Source organism: Leuciscus leuciscus (genome assembly GCF_965113295.1).
Source record: "Leuciscus leuciscus genome assembly, chromosome: 20".
Taxonomy (NCBI): domain Eukaryota; kingdom Metazoa; phylum Chordata; class Actinopteri; order Cypriniformes; family Leuciscidae; genus Leuciscus; species Leuciscus leuciscus.
Window position 1 is genome coordinate 23,190,804 of NC_138744.1, and position 23,028 is coordinate 23,213,831.

General features: G+C 38.0%; 1 protein-coding gene and 1 long non-coding RNA gene across 3 annotated transcripts; both read right to left on the minus strand.

Annotated features, from left to right (window-relative positions):
- Window positions 1-684: 684 nt before the first annotated feature.
- On the minus strand, window positions 685-4,545 carry LOC309484285. 2 transcript variants are annotated; one of them, XR_014200820.1, is made up of 4 exons: window positions 4,423-4,545; window positions 2,856-2,918; window positions 2,477-2,557; window positions 685-802 (listed from the first exon to the last, which is right to left on the minus strand). It is a non-coding gene; the product is annotated as an uncharacterized lncRNA (long non-coding RNA). The 2 variants fall into 2 exon arrangements; XR_014200821.1 differs by lacking the exon at window positions 4,423-4,545 and having other exon boundaries at window positions 2,856-3,080.
- Window positions 4,546-6,808: 2,263 nt separating this feature from the next.
- Window positions 6,809-22,395, minus strand: cep76 (centrosomal protein 76). The gene is made up of 12 exons (XM_082150316.1): window positions 22,080-22,395; window positions 20,016-20,174; window positions 19,808-19,889; window positions 18,724-18,948; window positions 17,476-17,661; window positions 17,089-17,186; window positions 10,924-11,052; window positions 10,620-10,808; window positions 10,310-10,476; window positions 8,651-8,984; window positions 7,386-7,603; window positions 6,809-7,191 (listed from the first exon to the last, which is right to left on the minus strand). The coding sequence occupies exons 1-12, from the start codon at window positions 22,140-22,142 to the stop codon at window positions 7,053-7,055; spliced, it is 1,989 nt and encodes a 662-aa protein (XP_082006442.1). The 5' UTR covers window positions 22,143-22,395; the 3' UTR covers window positions 6,809-7,052.
- Window positions 22,396-23,028: the final 633 nt, after the last annotated feature.

Genomic DNA, 23,028 nt, shown 5'->3' on the forward strand with positions numbered 1-23,028 from the left:
GTTCGTCTGGTGGTGTGATCGACCACCGAATCCTCGTGATCGACAGGTCCGGGTTGCCGTACCCCGTCAGTCAACATGAAGCGCCTGGAAAATGCCTGTCACTCAAAACAAGAGCTCTGGACGCGCACACAAAAGACGGGGAGGCAGAGGATGAAGGACACGTCTGATACTACCGTGCGAATCAGAGGGCTACAAGACCTATCTGTTGTCATCCGCTGTCCTCTGACTTTACCACGGAGGGAAAGAGATCTCCCTGACCTTGTCCTTCGAGAGAAAATGGCATGAAGCAATCTTCAACAAAGCCCTCTCGAGAGATACAGGTTGCCTCTATTAAATGGCCAAATCAAGCAAAGCCCGTGGCAATTTCGAGACTTCAAGGAAAGCATGATGGGTCAGTCCTGTCAATGTTTTTCGCTGTCATTTTCTTTCCCTCGCCATGCTCGCCTTTCACAACAAGCTCATTAAAACTGTGCATCAACTGACATTTTACCCCTCTCGCTCTCGCTCTAGTTGCGGATCATTAGTTAGCATTGTGCGGCTCTGAGGAAGCACACGTCTTCGAGATTGCTGTGTGTGTGTGTGTGTGTGTGTGTGTGTGTGTGTGTGTGTGTGTGTGTGTGTGTGTGTGTGTGGTTTGATGAGCACGTCACCCCCTCACCCCCAAAGATGTCTCATTAAGAGTTCAGTAGAAGCACCTCTCTGTCCCCTGAATCCGTCGTTCCCTCCCTCCGTGCTCATTCCGTCTCTTTTCGTCTGCTAATTAGCTGGCATTTTCGCCTCTTCTGTGCGTCCCCGGTTACATCTGAGAAAGAGACGGATATGATTTTTCTTTAACCCAAAGGCCAACTTAATCAGCTGAATTAATGACTTTATTACCCACACTGCCCTGGGCAATGCAGCATGTTTCTCCTGTACCCCACGTTCTCTCTTTTTCTATCACATACTCAATGCAGAATCTTCATACATTTAACACACACACAAACAAAAAAAACACAAAGATGAAAGATGGACATGGAAAATCGGTACAAAAATGTTTTTTGTGTGTGTGATTGATTTTTTTCCCTACTTCTAAAAAGCATTCTTTGTTAAACATTAATTTTATAATAATATAACATATAACGTGTGTGTGTGTGTGTGTGTGTGTGTGTGTGTGTCTGTGTGTATATATGTATATATACACAAACATGTGTGTATATATATATATATATATATATATGTATAGTCTCTTATGCTCACCAAAGCTGCATTTATTTGATCAAAATACATAAAAAACTGTAATATTGTGAAATAGTATTACAATTTAAAATAATTGTTTTCTATTTTAAAACAGAATTTATTCCTGCGTTGGGCAAAGCTGAATTTTCAGCATCATTACTCCAGTGTCACATGATCCTTCAGAAATCTTTCTAATATGCTGATTATTATTACTCAGGAAACTGATCTAATTATAATCAATGTTGAAAAAAACAGTTGTGCTGCTTATATTTTCGTGGAAACCATGACACCATTTTTTCAGGATTCTTTGATGAATAGAGAGTACAAGAGATACATTTATTTGAAATATTATGTTTAATATATATATATATACACATACACATATATATAAAATCTAAAATCCTTTACTGTACTTTAGATCTATTTAATGCATCCTTGCTGATTAAATGTATTAGTTCAAAAAAAATTCTGACTGACCCTGGACTTTTGAATATATATAATGTATTACATATTATTTACTTACTTTATTTGTTTTTTAAACCATCTAAACATTATTGAGTATTTGTGGCACAATCCGTAATACAGCTAAAACAATTTTATAACTATAAATAAATAAAAAACATTAATAATACCCTTGATGGTTAATGACTGTAAATTTCCATTGTCTGTTATCTGAAAACATTAACAAGATGGGGGGCACTGGGGGGCTTAATTGCCTAAACTGTTTTTGTGGAACAGGTGTTCACAGAAATTCAATTATTTACTTGAGCATTTAATATCTTTAAACATTGTTTTCACATGTCTGTTCCATAATTGCCTTTGTCTCATAAATGAGAAAAAAAAGTGTTATTTGTTTCATTACAAAAGTGGCATGTCTTTCTTGCATTAGATAAATGAAGTCATTTTACCTTTTATGCTTTTCTACTCTGAAGTATCTCATTCGCAATTTACAGTGTTTGTAATTGGATAAATGCATGCCATGTAATTACAAACTGGCACAATTTCGTTCTCTGTCGTAAGCATTCATGTTTCATCATAATATTTGTGATATTAGTAAATGATCTGTGGATGAGCTCAAGTAATTATTGAAAAGATTAATGCAACAGTTGAAAATATAATATTCAAGATATTAACTTTTTTGAAAGTATATCAAGTATGAAAAATAAGATTTTTATGAAAACAACAAAAAAATCTAAAAATTTGTTTTTGTCTTTTTTAAATTAAGAATTAAGAAAACTAGCACAGATGTAAAAAAACATACCTGTCATATATCAATAAGATTTTAACTCCGGCAGACAGAGGACTGCAGCGATCTCTAGACGATCTGATCAATTACCACAGTCTGAAAAACAAAAAAGGATTTTCAAAACAACACATTATTAAATCAAACTTCTCTTCTAATCAACAGCCACTTTTGTCAGTGTTAGCAGAGAGTGTGTTTTCGTCACTGGTCTGGTGAGATGATTTTTCAGTCCCTACAGACTCATTAGAAAATTGCACATGCAGTTCAAGGCATTTTATATGCAGTGAAGACAATACTTGTTTGGCACCATCAAACACTTCCTCTCCTAGACAGGGAATGTGATTAAAAGTGAAGGTGGGGTTCAGTTAGAAAGGAAATATTCATTAACATAAATCACCTTTCCACAACTCCAACCCCCAATGCCACACGTGCTCCTCCTCGTCCTCAACATGTTCAGTAGCTGTGAAATGAACGCATGATTGTTAGCGAGAGATGGCAAAGTCTGAGATAATTTGATTTGTTTCCAAACAGTTCACAACTTCACAAGTAATGTCCAAGTGAAATAACCAGCAGACTGAGAACGAAATGGAGGCAAAGCCCACGATTCAATGCATTTTGAGACCCTAAAGGTGATGATACAGAGGGCAACTTTTTTAGCAATGCTGCTGGGCAATGTTGCCGTCAACAGGCAACCAGATGAGACACAGGGCCCGTGACCGATCTAAATTATCCAGATAGAAATGTATTGACCATTTTCAATGGTAAAGTGCCCAAGCAACAATCGCTCGACAAGATTGCCCAACAACATTGCTCAAAAAAGTTGCCCTGTGTATCGTCACCTTAAGAGTAGCTCATGTGCTGGAATGCACTATTGCTTCTTCATTTAAGAGTCTGATACTGAACTCCACACACTGCAATGAAATGGAGCCTTGTGAAAACAGGCAAATAGTAAGATCTTATGATGGCATGAAAGCTTTTAGTTCAGCAAAGCATGATACCTCCAATGAAAATGTGACAACATGCAATCACTTAAAAGGCACCTTCCTGAAGGCACACCAACCGTACATATTTTGGATGTCTCTCTTATCTGACCCATCTATTTGTGGTCTTGGAGTCTTTACTAATGAGATGATGAGTCGAATCATGTGTGTTTGCTTAGGAAGAGTTCGAAAATATGTAGTGTTGGTGTGCCTCCAGGAACAGGGTTGGAAAACACTGCTATAAAAAACATCATCTTTAGGTTTGCGATTGTGGCTCTAGTGTTGTTTGTATTTTGTCTCCCCCTGGTGGGCAGAAGGAAAATTACATGCAACAATGCAAGATAAAGGATTAAAAGCACCGCGAGGAACAAACCTACAAAATAGTCCATTTGTTTTTGAAGACGTTTATCTCATTGAAGCTCATTTAAATTTGTGAGAACTTATAAATTAACTGATAAGATCCTTGATACATATTACGATAAAAGCACAACATCATCTTCATTTCTTCATGCTCTTCAACTGCCTATCGTCCTATGGTTTTATAAAAATCTAGCCTACATCATTGCCATAGGGAGTTGTTTAGCAATGTCGTTCCGATTATGATATTCTAACCAACTGCACAATTGCGAGTGACATTGATGTAATACAACACTTCAACAAGAAGGTAATATTTAGCAACTTACATTACATTGTCTATTTTTGCTCCAAACTATGTCAAACAGAACCCTCCAATGCGTCGTGACCACGAGCCACAATATTGTGGCGTTTACTTCTTAAATGAATCATTGTTTTGAGCGAATCGGTTGAGTGAATGATTCAATGACTCACTCGGAACCTACATAAAGAGTCACTGAAAAATCTCCACGTAATGCTGTTTAATGATGCAAACTGGTATTTATAACATTGTTGTAATCTATTATCACAATCATAAACACACTTGTATAGTTTTAGAGTTTACTGCATGATGTTATTCTAGTTATTTACCTTTATTACATGGCTTGGTTGAATTCCAATGTAGAATGCGGTCTGTTATTCCTTGATTACAGACCGCTGCGAAGTATAACACACCGTTGCCATGAAAAACAGAGCGTTGCTATGGACGCATGATTCTAAAGCCCCGTTCACACTGCCAGCGACACCCAGCGACAAAGCGACATGATCCCATTCATTTCAATGGAGCGCTGGCGACTTCCGGCGACACGAGCGACAGTGACCGTTGGCGACAGAATGTGGGCGTGTCAAGCGACACGAGACGCACGACAAAAGTTCAGAAATTTCAACTTTATGCAAATGAGAAGCGATTTTCGCGAGCGACAACCAATAGGAAAGAAGACTTTCAGAGGAGCTCAGCTCATCTCACGTCTCGAGTGCAGGCAAGACGAGTTCGAGGGCGATTTCACTGTTTTATATGATTTGACCACATACATGGATATAATAAAATGATGCATGGAAAATAAACTGTCGACAGTCTCAGTGAGTTTAATTCACACATTTAGTTCGAGTGTTGCAATTTTATGATACAAGTTTAGCACTGCTGCAGATCATTTTACAGTTTCCCTGCATTATGTTGACTATTAGGGACAAGAAAATTGATTATTTGTCAAATTCGAATGACGTTTTAGTAATTTATGACAGTATGAGTTAATCTGTTGATTGATCGATCGTTAATCCAGTAGGCTAAATGATTTAATCCACAGAACACTGCTGTGGTAATATAAAAACACTCTCCCAACAGCATACTGTTTCTTTTGAGCCTAAATCCTAGTCAAATTAAAATGATATAGTTGTATATATCACTTGTGATGGTATTTTGTATAGATATGGCCAGACGTGCAGTCTACCAGTCACATTAGAGCGACAGCACTATGAACGCCCACAAGCGACTTCACAGTACAGAGACTAGCGACATGCAGCGACAAAATCGCTGGCTGTGTGAAAAGACGGAACGGACTATTTTCTTTAGCGGAAGCAATACAATCGTTTTTAAATCAATAAAACTCCTTTTTAAATCAATATTTTGTGTCAGATTATTGATTTATTTGGTGGGTAGCCATGTAATAAGCGGGATAATGTAGATCGAGGCGGTTAATACAACCCCTTCTGGCTGATTCAAGACCCCTCCGCGAACCGAGGCGGTTGTTTTTATCCCTCTACGTTATCCCTTGGCTACATAGCAACTAATGAATCAGAAATCAGACACTTTTCTTCAGTATTGAAAAGTAAGGCCTAAATGCGTAATGTCTGTTCTACAATGCTCATTTGCAGTTCGTTACTTCAAGCTGCTAATTTACTTCAGAATGCTTTTTCTGATATCTAACCAAGTGTTTTATTTCCACCCATAGCATGTTGTGCTATTTAATTTATTTGCAAAAATTAATTGAATCAGCATGAATTCATTCTAATAACTAGCGCTTTAATCATCAGACCACATTTCAAGATTTAAGCAAAATACCATTGTTAAGTAAAAGCATATTTGTTTGTGTACAACACAAATTTGTGTCAACTCTAAGTGGAATTGGGTGGCAGCCATGGTAACTGGTACCTGTTAATTAGAAGCTTATGGAGGAGACAATCATGTGACCTTGGAGAGCTAAATAATGAATTGATAATGTGCACTTGTGGTCTATTGCAGGTTCTCTGAATACTTGGGCAGATTCGCTAATGGCTCTTAAATGGAAAGAGGAACACAATCACAAAGGTCATCATAGAGTTCTTAGAGAAGAGAAGGCAAGCTCATCATACATTTCTGCTTTAGTTTCAATAAATATGCTGCAGCATGAGGACGGATTAGGATATCAGCTCTTCTTTCCCATAGGGAACAGTCTACAATTGTGCAATTCTTTTTTAAGAGTATGTTGCCATCTCCTGGCCAAAATAAAACACTGCTAATGTAAAGTCAACTGTAGTGTAGAGCCCCCACCCAACCACCCTTTTAAAGGAATAGTTCACTGAAAATTCTGTTGTCATTTACTCACCCTCAAGTTGTTTCAAACCTGTATGAATTTCTTTCTTCTGATGAACACAAAAGAAGATAATTTGAAGCATGTCAGTAACCAAACAGTTGATGGACCCCATTGACTTCCATAGTATTTATTTTCCTACTATGGAAGTCAATGGGGTCCATCAACTGTCTGATTACCGACATTCTTCAGTGTCACATGATCCTTCAGAAATCATTCTAACAGTTCTTTTAAATTGTAATTATATTTGACTATAATTGTATTTTTATAGTATTTTTGGTTGTAAAAAAAATGCAGCCTTGCAAAAAAAAAAAATGTATTAAAAAAAATTCACCAGTAAAACTGACAACCTTTAAGTAGTAAGTAGAGGTGATTTAAATAGCACAACAAATAAATCAAGCTAAATACAATTAAGGGTATCATAACATTTATTTAGAAAAATATATCCATAAATACCATTTTGAAACAGTTTCCATATGACACACACACACACACACACACACATACTGTTGTACTGAACATACATGAGCAGAATAGATAGTATAACATGTAATACATGCAATTCCAAAACTCTTAATAATATTTTAAACCAAGCATACAGTCAGAAGACTTGTGAATTCGTAAACCTGAGGTGAAAGATCGCGCTGCTTTCTGTCACAGCACGGATCTGTACTTGCAAGCGAACATGATCCATACGGCACAAGCTGACTCTGGATAAGCAAACACACGAACCCTCACCGCCAGTCGCACATGATCCCCTCTGCAGCAAACAATCTCTTCACAGAACGGTGACCTGAGTGATACAGAAGAGAACAAGTTAGTAGATGTTAGTTGTTTGCCTTTGTTAAAGCTGCAGTGTGTGATTTCTGCAGCAATAACAGCACCGAACGAAATATCAAAAAGTTCTTCTCTAAACAGCTTTCTGTTTTAAGACATATCAGTTGAAAAATACATTTTAAAGGTAGATGAGTTTGTTTGTGAAGGTACCTGAGGCAGGTAGCGAACGCCCTGCGTGCATTACGGTGCAAGAAATGAATAGGAAAGCCTTTAAAAGTGTGTCCGTCGGGCACCGCCCTTCTCACAGCATCCTGAAACTCCTCGTTTCCACACGACACACCTGTACTGCGCTCTAGTTCATACGCCGACAGCGCTGCTGACAGCAGGTATGACAGGTGATCATCCCAGACCGTTGCCAGACCGAGATCCTACAGACAGACGTTACACTTAGTAATTCCAAAAGCATGTTAAAAAGTATCCAAGTATAAGTTTATCTGTCAGCCATAGTTTCCCACTGGTTTTTGAATTGCAAGAAAGTAGTCTCTGTGGTAAACTGAGATTTCTTTTTAATTACACTAATACTCATGTTGCTCCAAAAGACTTGCAAAAGTCACTTTCTTCCACTGAACATAAAATTAAGGTCTCTCATTTCCATTTTTTTTTGGTATGTCAAGTTTTTTAAAAAGAACACTTTTCTAGGAGGAACAAACAACAACAACAACAGCTCAACAACAATTTGTGCTGAAATTAACTACAAAATTTGTATGGACTAGAAAAATGGTGCATTGACACCATTTAGTTAACTGACACTATCGAGTCTACTAATAATTGTATTAATTTTTTTAAATACATTATTCAGCAAAGATGCATTAAATTGATCAAAGATGACAAAGACATTTACTTCTACAAATTTTTTTTATTTACAATAAATGCTGCACTTTCTATTAATCAAAGAATCCTGAAAAAAATGCACACATAAATATTAAGCATCACAACTATATTCAAAATTGATAATAATAAGAAATGTTTTTTGAGCACCAAATTAGCATATTAGAATGATTTCTGAAGGATCATGTGACACTGAAGACTGGAGTAATGATGCTGAAAATTCAGCTTTGCCAACACCGGAATAAATTACATTTTAAAATATATTAAAATAGAAAACAGTTCTTTTCAATTTGAATAATATTTCAAAAATATTTTTTATATATTATTTTTGATCAAACAAATTGCATCCTTGGTGAACATAAGAGACTTCTTTCAAAAACATCTTACTGACTCCAAACTTTTGAACAGTAGTGCAGCTTCAGAAGACTCTTTACTGATGTTTTTTGTCAGTTTGGACTGACATGAGAGTAAAATGATGACGGAATTTTCATTTTAGGGTTAAAGTTCGCTTTGACTGTATTCAGAAATGCACATTACACAAGTTGCTTTTGTGTCAAAGGTTGCTTGAGCATGTGTGTTTTTATTACCTTCCTATGCTCTGCTAAAAGGTATCGCATCTCCAGCTCCAGTTGGTTGCTGGCCTCATTGGGAACTATAGAAGGAGAGCAGAGAGGAGGAGTCGGCGGAAGAGAAGAGGTGGAGCCGGGAGCACATACAGATCTCACGGCCTCCTCACTCATGGCCTTCCAGCGGGAGCCGTCTGTGAAGTCAAACACACACAGCTCCACAGCATCTGACGGCTGACAGTTCGCCAGGAACGTCTTGTGGTTGAAGACGCAGCCGAGTGTCCGGTAAGGGTGGGTGGGTTTTGGTTGGGGGACCATGGGAGGTGCATCTGGGTCTATTGGACGGTGGAGGTATCTAGTACAGAAAATAAAGCAGGAAAGCTAGTCTTAAAGCAAGATATCAACAAATGAACAGGGAGGTTTGTTGATCTTACATATCTTTCATAGTCACCAGCTGTGTTTACTGCACGCAGCAACGAACATAGCGTTTAGTCTTATGAAAAGTTATTTTTAAATGAATCAGTCAAAATTTCCACAAAACAGGCTTAAGAGCATCTCTGAACACAAAATAAGTGGCACCTTGAAGCAGATGGGCTACAACAGCAGAAGACACACCAAGTCCCACTCCTGTCAGCTAAGAACAGGAAACTGAGGCTACAATTCACTCTGGCTCACCAAAATTGGACAATAGATGATTGGAAAAACATTGCCTGGTCTGATGGGTCTCGATTTCTGCTGCGGCATTCAGATGGTAGGGTCAGAATTTGGCGTAAACAACATGGATCTATCCTGCCTTGTATCAATGGTTCATCAATGGTGGTGTAATGGTGTGGGGAATATTTTCTTGGCACACTTTGGGCCCCTTAGTACCAATTGAGCATCGTTTAAACACCACAGCCTACCTGAGTATTGTTGTTGACCATGTCCATACCTTTATGACCAGTGTAACCATCTTCTGATGGCTACTTCCAGCAGGATAACACGCCATGTCACAAAGATAAAATCAACTCAAACTGGTTTACATTCACTAGCAAGGTATACCTAATAAAGTGGCCAGTGAGTGTATAATGATATTCCCCCCCCAAAAAAAACTTTCAAATATTTAAAGTCCCCCTGTAGTCAATAAGTTTATCCCTTGAAACACCCTTGCCTCATTTAATATAGGTGGTTCTATGAATATGCAAGTTAGACCCGTCTCCACTATCTCACACCAGCTCAGAGATCCACACCTTGACGTGATTGGTTACAAGGTAGTTTGTGACGTCAGAAACACCAGCGATTTCAAACCGTCTTTGCAGTTTTAAGGAGAAAATACTCAGCAATGGTGTTGACTTATGAATTTGCACATGATTTGTCTTAAAGCATATTAAAAACACCACACAGACATTAAACAACATTAAAAGCTTGATTTTCACCACAGGGGGACTTTAACAAAAAACTGTTTCATTAGTGAGGTACAATTTTAATGTTGATTTTACTTTTTGGATTGCATGTTGAGTGTAATAGAAACTTTGTTTGGGAGCATGATGGGTGACACATTTTGAGACTATAATCAACATAAAAATGTACCTTTTTTCGAACAGGCAGAACAACTTTTTCAGTCATTTTAATTTAGTCCAGAGCCATGTTAGAGGCAGTTTAGAAGATAACTAAGAACAATTAAAATGTATGAATTATTACCTGTGTGCAGTGAAACTTTCCCAAAAGGTGATGGAGCCGTCTGTACCACAGGTCATGACCCAGGTGTGTGGAATGTTCTTGGCTTTGGTGCCCACACATACATAAGCATCCAGTCCAAATCCCAACAGCAGACTACACAGCAACGTGGCATGATCCTCACATTCACCCTGACAACAAAAAAAACATGTTAATAAATGTAATCAAATTTGTCGATGTTCATAAAAACAGCACATTCTAAAATTTGACTCTAGCGTTTGATTATTCAGTTTCAGTGCCCAGTGTTAGATCAGCATTTAACAGGATGTCTTGCCTTGTTCCTGCACAGAAAGGCCATCATAGAGCACCACTGCTCCTGCCTGCCTCCTCCCCCAACCATAGGTGCTCTCTCCTGAGCTAACAGGCTAACGAAACGCGCCGCCTGCCGCGGACTCTCAAGCAACCTTCCGGCACGCAGTACACGAACATATGAGCACACAGGCCGGTTCACACCATTTTCATCCTGGAAAACGCACAAGTATTATAAGACATCTGAGTCATATACTGTTATGCACAAGCATAAATCAACAATAGGTACTTATATCATCATTCACCAGTACAGTGCTCAGTAAGGTCACCTGTGCAAAGATCTTCACCAGTTTGGACTGGTGTGAGGGTCGAATCTCCAAGAACTCCTGCCACCACTGTTTGGCATATACCAAAAACAGCCTCTCCTTCTCTGCTGTTTTCCGTCTCTCCAGGGATTGCTGGAAAAAGACCATGAGTTTTCTTTCAAAAACATTCTATTTTAGGTGTTACAGAGACAACCCTTGTAAAAACAGAGAAATTACAAGAATGAGAAAGCTTTGTTGATGATTTACCATTACCTTTTTTGGACAAATGATGTTTAGAGAACCAAAACTCTTTAAAAAGGAATGTTCACCTCATTTATTTTTATTTAACATATTATCTATCTATAAATTACACAGGAACGTCTTTCTGTCTGTCTGTCTGTGTCTGTGTCTGTTATCACATATCTCTCGAACCGTTAGTCTGATGGGTTTCAAACTTGACAGGTGTCTTGCTACGGGCACGAGTAAGTGCAGTGCCAAGTTTGACGTTGTTTGGATTAGAAATGCAAAAGATATCGGTAAATATATCGGTAAAAGAAGCACTTAGAAGGTTGTGGTTTAAAAATAAACATTCTGACAAAAACTCTGTCAGCTAAACATTAAGTCAACTACACTGTTTACTTTTGAATATTATATTTTATTCACGGCCATCATTTGTAGTAGCCTATTCACAAACTGTTTGCTCAAGTGTAGCGTTTTTTCCCCCAGATTTCACTTGTGTAGCCTGCTCCCTGAATCATCGCGCTTATTCATTTGTGGATGTTAACTGAATCTGTAAGTCAGCTACACTGTTTACTTCTGAATATTATATCTATCTATAAATTAAAGGGAACATCTTTCTGTCTGTCTGTCTGTCTGTGTATGTGTGTGTCAAGTCAAGTCAAGTTTATTTGTATAGCGCTTTTCACAATACAGATTGTATCAAAGCAGCTTCACAGTATTAAATTAAAATAATACAACAAAGTTTGTTTCAAGAGGAATTTATTGATTGATCAAATTAAATTAAATATCCCCAAAATATCCCCAACTGAGCAAGCCAAAGGCAACAGTGGCAAGGAACCGAAAAACTCCATCAAGTGACCTAATGGTGTCCTAAAACTCCATCAGGTGACCTAATGGAGAAAAAAAACCTTGGGAGAACCCAGACTCAGTCGGGGGCCAGTTCTCCTCTGGCATTTATGAGCTAGAGGCCGGATTGTAGTTTGAACTGTAGGATTATATGAATGCCTGGCTGAAGAGATGCGACTTTAATCTAGTTTTAAACTGGGAGAGCGAGTCTGAGCAACGAACAGTATCAGGAAGACTATTCCAGAGTTTTGGAGCCAAATGTGAAAATGCTCTCCCTCCTTTGGTGGTTCTGGATATCCTAGGTATGACCAAAAGCCTTGAATTTAGTGATCTTAAAGAGCGCGATGGATTATAGGGTGATAGAAGATCCGTTAAATAGACTGGAGCTAAGCCGTTTAGGGCTTTATAAGTCAGTAGCAATATCTTATAATTAATACGGAGCTTTATAGGTAACCAATGCAGTGATGATAAAATCGGTGTTATATGATCATATTTTCTTGATCTCGTAAGAACTCTAGCGGCGGCATTTTGGACTAACTGTAGCTCGTTTATTGAGGATGCAGGACAACCAGCTAATAAAGCATTACAGTAATCCAGTCTCGAGGTCATGAATGCATGAACTAACTTTTCTGCATCAGAAACTGATAGCATATTACGTAGCTTAGCAATGTTTCTAAGGTGGAAAAAGGCTGTTTTTGTAACATATGAAATATGATTTTCAAAAGACAGGTTGCAATCGAGTATAACACCCAGGTCTTTTACTGTAGAGGATAAAGTAACAGGACATCCTATGATGTTAAAGTTGTATTGTGCGAGGTTTTGTGGGTGTTTTTTTGAACCGATAAGTATTACCTCTGTCTTGTCTGGATTTAATAAAAGAAAATTATGCGTCATCCAATCTTTTATATCTTTAACACACTCTGTCAATTTGGAAAATGTAGCGTTTTCATCCGGCCGTGATGAAATATATATTTGAGTGTCATCAGCATAACAATGGAAACTAATTCCATGTTTCCTTATAATATTTCCAAGTGGCATCATATATATTGAAAATAACAGAGGGCCTAATACAGATCCCTGCGGCACTCCATAGTTTACTGGAGTTATGATCGATTTTTCTCCATTTAAATAGACAAAATGGTAGCGGTCAGATAGGTATGATTTGAACCAGCTTAGTGCTTGTCCTTGAACACCAGTATAATTTTGTAGTCGATCTAAGAGTAATGTGTGATCTATAGTATCGAACGCAGCACTAAGATCAAGTAAAACTAGTATTGAGATACAGCCTTGGTCAGAAGCTAAAAGTAAATCATTTGTGATTTTAACGAGCGCAGTTTCAGTGCTATGATGCGGTCTGAATCCAGACTGAAACTTTTCATAGATATCATTTTGTTGCAAGAAAGAGCCCAGTTGAGCGGACACCACTTTTTCTAATATTTTAGACATAAATGGAAGATTTGAAATGGGTCTATAATTTGCTAGATTATTATGTTCTAATTGTGGTTTCTTAATGAGAGGTTTTATAACTGCCAGTTTAAATGTTCTTGGAACATGACCTAAAGATAAAGATGAGTTAATAATATTGAGGAGAGGCTCTTCCACTACAGGTAACACTTCTTTCAGTAGTTTAGTTGGTATAGGATCTAATAAACATGTTGTTGTTTTAGATGTAGTGATAAGTTTATTTAACTCTTTTTGTTCTATAGTTGCACTGTAATTGTTCTTGCGGGGTGATAATTGAAGCTGAATTATAAGGCGCAATTGAAGATTGAACGTTTACAATTGTGGTTCTGATGCTTTCTATTTTCTCAGTAAAGAAGTTCATGAAATCATTACTACTGAACTGTAACGGGATATTTTGTTCGGGTGACGTCTGTTTATTTGTTAGTCTAGCCACGGTGTTAAATAAAAACCTTGGATTGTTTTGGTTGTTTTCTATTAGTTTGCGGAGGTGCTCAGCCCTGGCCGCTTTTAGGGCCTTTTTATAACGAAACATACTGTCTTTCCACGCGATTCTAAAGACCTCTAAATTAGTTTGTTTCCATTTACGCTCTAAAATACGGGTTTCTCTCTTTAAAACATGCGTAGTATTGTTATACCATGGTGCTTTATTTTTCTCTCTGACCTTTTTTAATTTAATAGGTGCAACCACATCCAATGTTCTAGAGAGAATGGTGCTCATAGTGCTAGTTAGTTCTTCTAGTTCATCTGTTTGTTTGGGTTCAGGCAGCAGCTGAGACAGATTAGATAAGCAATTTGAGAAATTATCTATGGTGGATGGGAGGATTGTTCTGCCTGGTTGATAACGCGACGCCGCATGACATATTACAGCAGTACGTAATATGCAAGTTACCATGTAGTGATCAGTGACTTCATCACTTTGTGGAATGATATCTATATCGGTTGGATCGGTTCCATGTGATATAATTAAATCGAGTGTATGATTAAGACGATGAGTTGGTCCGGTGACGTTTTGCTTGACCCCAAATGAATTTAATAAATCTGTAAACGCAGCTCCTAACGCATCATTTGGATTATCTACGTGTATGTTAAAATCTCCAACAATTAATGCTTTATCGACATTGACTAATAGGTCTGAGAGAAAATCTGCAAACTCTTTTAGGAAATCAGCGTAAGGCCCTGGCGGTCTATATACGGTAGCCAAGGCTAGAGATAATAGGGATGTTTTTCTAACATCTAAGAGCGTAACATTTAGTACAAGTACTTCAAATGAAATAAACTTATAACCCGTTTTCTGAGTAACATTTAGAATATCTCTATAAATGGTTGCAACACCTCCGCCACGACCAATCAGACGGGGCTCATGCTTATAACAGTATCCAGGAGGAGTAGACTCATTAATACCGAAATCATCATTTGGTTTAAGCCAGGTTTCAGTAAGGCAAAGTACATCGAAGCTATTATCTGTGACTATTTCATTTACAATAACTGCCTTAGGTGTGAGTGATCTAATGTTTAGAAGACCTAGCTTTAGAAATAGTTTTTGTTTACTAATAGCAACATTTTCTGTTTTAATAACAATTAAATTTTTCCTAGATCCTGCAGTAGATTTATTATTTGATCTCACTAAACGAGGAATAGACACGGTTTCTATGCAATGTTCTACACTAGTATTTATATCAGTTAAATTGGTGCAGCAGAGACTATGATTTGGACTTTTGGTTACTAGTCAAAGAGTATTTAACATTTTGGAGATGTTATCTGACAGAAGATCCGCTCCGAATCTGCTTGGGTGTAAGCCATCAGCACGGAAAAGCCTAGGACGCTCCCAAAACAGATTCCAATTATTTACAAAGAGCAGTTTCTGCTCATTGCACCATGACATTAACCATTCATTTAGCGCAAATAATCTGCTGAACTTTTCATGCCCTAGTCGGTGCGTGGGAAGCGGTCCTGACACAATGATCGTTGTTTCAGGCGATGTGCTGCGTACCGTATCGATTAGATTCCTGAAGTCTTTCTTCAGAACCTCCGTCTGGCGCAGCCTGATGTCGTTCACTCCCGCGTGCAGGACCACAGTTCCGACGCGCTCGTCACCGTTCAGGATCTCGGAAACGCGAGCAGCGATTTCAGAAACACGAGCACCAGGAAAGCAGTGACTGTGCACCTTACTTTTACCTAACGTAGCGTGTACGTGCCGAACGATGGAATCGCCGATGATCACAGCATCGCGTTCTGTTTCGCGTAGAGGGGAGAAGCGGTTTTGTGTGGATAACTCGAAAACCGGGAGGGTCGGAGAAAGTCTTGGTCTAAACCTGACTCGCGTCTTCCGCTGCGGAACCACCCAGGCTTCGTGGTGGCGTGTTGGAGCCGGAGTGAACGAGACCATGGCTGATTGCGACCGATGCTGAGGAACGCACGGAGTAGACGCGGTCGGAGTCAGCGGGTTAGTAACGTTAAACACTGATTTGTGTGCATCGGCGCGTGATGTTTCAAGAGCCAAACACCGGTCTCTCAGCTCGGCCTGTCTCAATAAAAGGTCGTGGATCTGTTTCTCAACAGCTTCCAGCTCAGACTGCAGTGCGTGCAGCTCAAATGTGTCCTCACCTGCACCAAAAGGTAGACTACTTACATCTGATATATTCGCCATTTTAACAGATGGACAGTGAGTTAGCAACGAAGCTACCGGTGATGCTATCAATATTAATACTAATTTATGACTGAAGTCTTGGATATAATCCGTTTTTTTTTGTTTTTGTTTTTTGTGTCTGTTATTCACATATCTCTCGAACCGTTAGTCTATTGGATTTCAAACTTGACAGATGTCTTGCTACGGGCACGAGTAAGTGCAGTGCCAAGTTTGGCGTTGTTTGGATTAGAAATGCAAAATATATCGTTAAATATATCAGTAAAAGAAGCACATATTGGCTTTTGCCGCTCTAGCCGCTGGCCACTCCCCCTCTCACACTGCACACTGAGTGAGCACAGCGCAAGACCAGAGACAGAGAGGGTCGAAGAAAGCAGCGGAGCTTAAGTATCGTTTTCTTGGAGTTCACGGTGTAGCCTGCTCCCTGAATCGTGTAGTTCAATTTTCCGTATTTATTGTATGTCATTATGTCAGTATCAGTACTTGCCTTCTACCATGCTAAAATAAAAATGTCCCTGAACTTTTGCTGTGTAATTGTAACAATGAGCACTCAAACACACCAAACCAACAATTACTAAAAACACACACAAAAACTGATTTTGCACGGGCATTTTGCACTAGTTTTCATAAATTTCATAAATGTCCCATGTACGGTTCTAGGGCCTGCCATAGACTCAGGAGCGGAAGAAGAAGAAAAAGAAGACAACAAACAAGTACACAATAAATCATGTTTACAGTAATACACATACAATGGAAGTCTATGGGGAAAGACATTCCAGAATATTTAAAACCAGAAACATTTGAATCATTATTTGCATTAACCTTTTAGCAATAGAACTGCTGTTTCTACAAAGACGAACTTTTGTTTATGCATTACCAACATAATTTCAATTTTTTTCCTATAATGTAAATAGGCACTGGTTATTACATGGTTATGGCTGGAGCTAATCAACAAGATTTAAATGAACTGAAGCATTAATATAGTAATGATTCACCTGGGTAGCAATGACATCAGGGCTCAGGGTCTCAGTAAGGGGAGGATACAGTTCCAACTTCAGATTCAGAACACCAGCAGGTACTTTACATTCACTGCCTGGAAAAAAAATACACAAGCACACATACATACCCATCAACAATTTTCATGGATTAACAGCTTAAATGGATAGTTTAACCAAAAAGGAAACATGTCCAAAAGTAGATATTTTGAAGAGTGTTTCAACTGTTTTTGTCCATACAGTGAAAGTTAGTTGGTCCAAAGTTGGACTCCCCTGGCTCTCAATGTATGGACAAAACATTCTTCAAAATATCTTAAAACAGAATTGTTATTTTGGGTGAACAGTATTTTTGAAAGGAAATAATTTAATAATATGACTTTTGCTTACCCACTCCTAGTAGTTCTACTGAGACACCGTTTTTTCCATTGGGAGCACTGAGAACTGTCCGCCAGTCAAGAAAATAAGAAGAAACGAGTGTCGTGTCCCCAGACGTGTCTGTTTTAATCAGCACCATATGCACTGGATCACAGATGGACAACATGGTGGTAGCATCAGCCATCTTGCTAGCATCTCCTGTAACACAACAACACCAGAGTTAAGGCCCCGTCACACAAGGAATGATAACTATAAAGATAACTTTAACAATAACTACATCAGCGTCCACACCAACGCACAATATCATTCCGTTTATTATAAGAATGCGCAGCAGTTATGTTGCCTATGGCTTTAAATACTCAAACTCTTTATGCCTGCAACAGACTGTGCGATTTCAGCAATCCTATAAGATCATTACAAATCACACTGTACGACATGGATCTAATAAACTCGGGTATGACATGTATGTAGACTGTACGATGATGACACCTATTGAATCGCAAGGCTACGAAGCAAGTTAGAATAGAAGAATAAAACGTCATCAGCATGTGCTAGTGGTGAACAAATTGGCAGTTGTGGTTTGGTATTTATGTGCGCTGAAAAAAAAGAAGAGTAAGCGAAAAAGAAGATGGACACTGTCATTGCTAGGGAAAAGAGGCCAACTTGGCATGCCAATTTTGCGAATGGAGCTTGAGGTAAGTAGTTTTAAGTTGAAGCGCCATGTCGCGTTGATCAATACGCTGTTTCATGCTGCATTTTTATTGGCTAGTCAGTAGATGTAAGTCGTAGCAGCAAACACACTGTGAGATGATCATGCTAAATCTCTGACACTGTCAGAACATTATCGCAGGCTATCTTTGGTCACAAGACTGTGACAACGGCTGTCTTTGAACCTCTCTCACTGTACAACGTAGAACCACCGTTTAAGAGCCACGACCACAGAAATCACCCCGATTGGTCATCTTTCGTCTGAGACAGCCCAAATCATACAATGTGTACCGGGCATTAAAGCAGGATGAATTCAGATTGGCTGTCAATGCTTTTATCGTTCATCAGCTGGAAAAAAAATCATTGTGAAAGTGATTCCAACGACATTGTTTCTCTGTCCCATATTGTTATAGGTGTGGTGTGGACTCTGCTATTCTTTTACATTTAGAATGATTCTTAAAACCATATCTTTATCATGAGCCTTACACATATTCATGAAATTAGGAGGAATATGTTATAGGCTGCTAATATAAGTAGGGTTGCATGAGAAACCTGGGCCATCTCTGTGGACTTCCAGAAGAAAGCCCTCCTGTAGGTCTGGTTCACAAGCACATGGGACTGGTTTGGAGCGGAAGCGCTGGTTGCGGAAGTAGAGATGAAGGGTGAATGTAGAGCACACCTGACCAGGTAAAGGCTCTGGCTCCTGCAAGTGTTCCAGGAAAGCCTTCCCACCCAAAACTTGTAGGTAGAGGTATCTCCGTAGTGGACTGATGTTAGCTGGTGAAAGTTTTTAAAGGGTTAGTTCACTCAACAATGACAATTTCATCCAGTACACCTCCCTTTCTTTCTTCAGTGGGACACAAAAGATGGTAGACAGAAGGCTTACATGGTTCTTTTCCCAACCATGAAGGTGATATCAATAGATCTTAGTCAGGTAGGGTAGAGACTTACTTAATTTTTGACAGGAATGAAAATGAGGTTGTGGCAGATAGAAGTACAATGGATTGTACAGTTGTTTAACAACATACCAATTGTTAAGCTGACAAATAAAAAAACTTTCAGTAGACAAAAACTATAAAACAGTTTTGAAAGTATAAGTCTATCCCTCACACCCTTGTTTTCATTTGTTAAATTCAATATAGCTTCTAACCTGACTAAAGTCTATTGACTAAAGAAACAAAGACTTTTGTTTCTTTTTCAAAACATAAATGAAGATTTTTTTTAATGAAACCTGATTATTAATAAATTCTGCTTCTCCATTGAAGTCCATTTCACTAAAACTTTGACACTTCATAAAATTCATTAAGACTTTGTAAAAGTAATCCATGTGAACAAAGCAATTTAAGTGTTTTGATCGCTTTATATGATGAATAGATTTACTTTAGGCTATAAACATTGACCAACGCACATGCATAGAGCACATCAGATATGGTAAACAGTAGCTCAACCATACTTGCTTGACTTTTATGAACATTTTGAAGTTTTAGTGGAATAGACTTTCAATGAAGGGGCAGAACTCTCTCAGTTTTCATTAAAAAAAATGTCTACATTTGTGTTTCAAAGATGAACAAAAGTCTTATGGGTTTGGAACGACATGAGGGTGAGTAAATGATGACCCTCACAAGCACTCACTCACTTGTCTTAAGCTGTGTGATGTTCTTGTCCACAAAACGGGTCGCAGACTTGTTCACAGTATCAGCTTCAGTGTGAGAAACATCCTGGTGAGAAACCAACATTTAAAGAGCTATAAAATTTGCGTTTCAGTGAGGAGATGCATTCTTTTTTGTAATCTCAATGTAATCTCAATGCATGTTATACAGGTTCAAAAATCTGAATACTCATACCACATTTGTAAAGTGGAGATCTTTCATCACATCATCTACGATTCCCCTCCGCTGAAGAGCATGTATGAAGTCTTCCTCAGAGAGCGAGCGCTGTCCATGGTGCCCGTCACCCCTCACCGTCTCTGCTAAAACATCACGAATCTTACCATGGATATCCATCTGAAAATGGGTTAGTTGACAAATAACATTAAACTACTTTTTTTCAAGATCAAGTTTTAGGTATATGTGTGTACAGGTTTAGCTATACTTGTGAGGGCCAAAAGTCCTCACTTATATAATTAAATATTTCTGTGATGGGTAGGTCTAGGGGTAGGGTACGGAAGATTGTTTCTGTCACTGAATAAAACAATTTAAAAGATAATTGCGACCTTTTATCTCACAATTCAGACTTTTTTCTCACAATTGCGAGTTTACATCTCTGCAAGTTTATATCTCACAATTCTGACTTCTTTTCTCAGAAAAATTCGTAATTATTATTTCTATTACAATTATTATTTTCTCGCTTTGCGAGTTTATATCTTGCAATTCTGACTATATAACACGCAATTCTGACTTTACAACTTTCAGAATTGTGAGATAATCAACTAACAATTACCATCGCACACCTGCAGGTAATAGACAGGTAGGAGAGAAGATCAAAATATAATAAAAAAAAATAAAAAAAAAAGGAAATCCCACACACTATCAATACTTGCTACAAGTATAAATGGAAGTCTATGCAATTAGTCCTCACTAATATAGTGAAACAAATGTGAGTGGGTGTGTGAAGGGCCTAAAATGAACACTCGCCAAGAGCCAAATGCAAGTAATATTAGCGTTGGCGATATGAAACGGTTTCACTCGCCAGTTGGCCGGTAATATTTTTATGAATTCTAACAATGCATTAACATGAACGCTGCTAGAGACAATTGACGGGCCAGCGCTTCATCGTCACGAACGTTTAAGCCTTGACGAGAAGACACAAAAGGGAGTATATTTCGTTATTCGGACACTGTGTGGAACATTTTGTGTGAGCACACATTCGAAGCACACCCAGAAAGCCACGTCAGACAGCATGAGATTACTAAACTGAGCTCTCTTCGCTTGAGCGTACAAATTTACACAAAAGTCTGTAAAAACAAAAACAAATGGCGAGTATCCCAGTAAACATAGTCGGTTACATCTTAAGTGAACGTAAACAGTTGAGAAAGACGCAGTATCAGTATATTAGATCCGTGCATTCACTCTTAAAGTGACAGCAGCCTGATTCCTACCTGCTGCTGTCTGTGTTTTAATGTTAATCAAACAACTAAAGACAAAGAAAAATTTGTATTAACTAATACGGATGTTTAATTTATACAGTGAAGAGAAGACTATGCAGTGTTAATTTACATTTGCTTAGTTTATTACATTTCTGTAGGCACTACCTGAAAACTACTGTTAGACCTACCTGTAAAGTCTTTGTTATATTGTATTTATTTGTGTTTTTGCTTGTAATTTAATTATTTGTTCTTGTTTTATTACTGACTAAATTTATATTAGGCTGGTAGTTTTAGCTGTGGTATCGAAATTTGATTAGAGAATTGTTCATTTTCACTGTTATTTAAAATGTTGGTGTCATTACTGCCTTTTTTGCAAAAAACTATTTCATGGCTGGTAAAGATTTTTTATGGCAGGTACATTTTCTTAAGTCACCAGCAGATGTGGCAAAAAGTTAGTCTTAGTGTGTAAAGGGAAAGTGCATAACTTTGTAATCACATTTTAGGCTCTTGCGGCGTGACAAATACATTTTTAAAAGAACAGCCATTCCTTTTGGTCTAAAAAATTAACTAAAGCGTAGGCGTAGTGTATGGTTGTCATGTCAACCGCCCAAATATACCAGCACAAAATAAAAACCACAAGGCATCAGGGAAAAAAAACCGTAATGCATTTATTTTAGAGCAACAAAATTACTTCATATATTCATGTAACATTGTGTAAAACAGGAATATAATGGTTTTTGACATAAATAATTTACTCACAGTCACATACGGGCACGTAACAAAATTTGATTTGCAAGTAAAAACAATCTGATCATCACCTTACCTTGATTAAATGGTCATGAATTATTTGTTTTAATTCAGTTGCTTTTTCTGGTGGCAGGGACATGTTTTCGAGCGTGAAAATGCGACAGACGTTTAAACTACAAGTTTATAACTAAGCATTTCAACTTCAACGTCTGCATTAAATGCGCGAATTCAACATATTCAGTATATTTATGTTGTTGTATTGCTGGATGTGATGTCAACGCCTCCTGCAACTGACATTTTAAATCCTGGCGGAAAGGCAAGCGGGAATCTGTCGTCACAGCGCCTGTGTATATTCGCAGTTGCGGTTTTAAAATACTCTAAAACCTGTGAACAAAAAACAAATTACATTACTTTTAAAGAACGTTGGTGTTCGTGAGATTTAATGTTTAACGAATTCTGAGATTATAGGAAATGCTAACCTATTTTGTTTAATTCAGGCACAGCGTTGACGCCCCTTCATCCTTACGTCATGAAAAGTCGTCTCCTGGATCTTGTAGTTCTCGAAAGAATATTTAACATAAACTAAAACTATACTATAACACAAACTGCAGTTTTTGTAATAACTATAATGCAACTACCTTACATTTATTTGTTCAAATCTGTACTTATTCAGCTATATTGTGGTGTCAAATATTGAAATGTATCAGTGTTCAAGACCTCTCAGTTTTATGGGAGAGTGTAGGCTACTTTTTGGCTTCACTGAATATGGAGAGGATGAAAAGTGCTTTTAATTAATTTACTTAAATTTTTAACAAAATCTCACATTCATGCTAATAACCCAATTTTATGATTTTGTTGACTGAGGTTGGACACAATGCTATACTCTAAAAAAAAGCTATACTCTCCCAAAGCTCTACACAATATTTATTTTAATATTTTATACCCAATTGTACAGTTGTGATTTTTTCTATGTACTATTTTCTAGTTGCTTTTCTTTTTCTGTTTTTCTATGCATTATTGTATAA

What these genes read in the sequence shown, in the direction of transcription:
- cep76 (XM_082150316.1), bottom strand. Translation starts at nt 22,142, where the DNA reads ATGTCCCTGCCACCAGAAAAAGCAACTGAATTAAAACAAATAATTCAT. An exon ending in CATCACACAGCTTAAGACAA is followed by an intron (nt 18,949 to 19,807) that starts GTGAGTGAGTGC and finishes AACTTTCACCAG; the next exon opens with CTAACATCAGTCCACTACGG. An exon ending in TTTTAGCAGAGCATAGGAAG is followed by an intron (nt 7,604 to 8,650) that starts GTAATAAAAACA and finishes GTCTGTCTGTAG; the next exon opens with GATCTCGGTCTGGCAACGGT.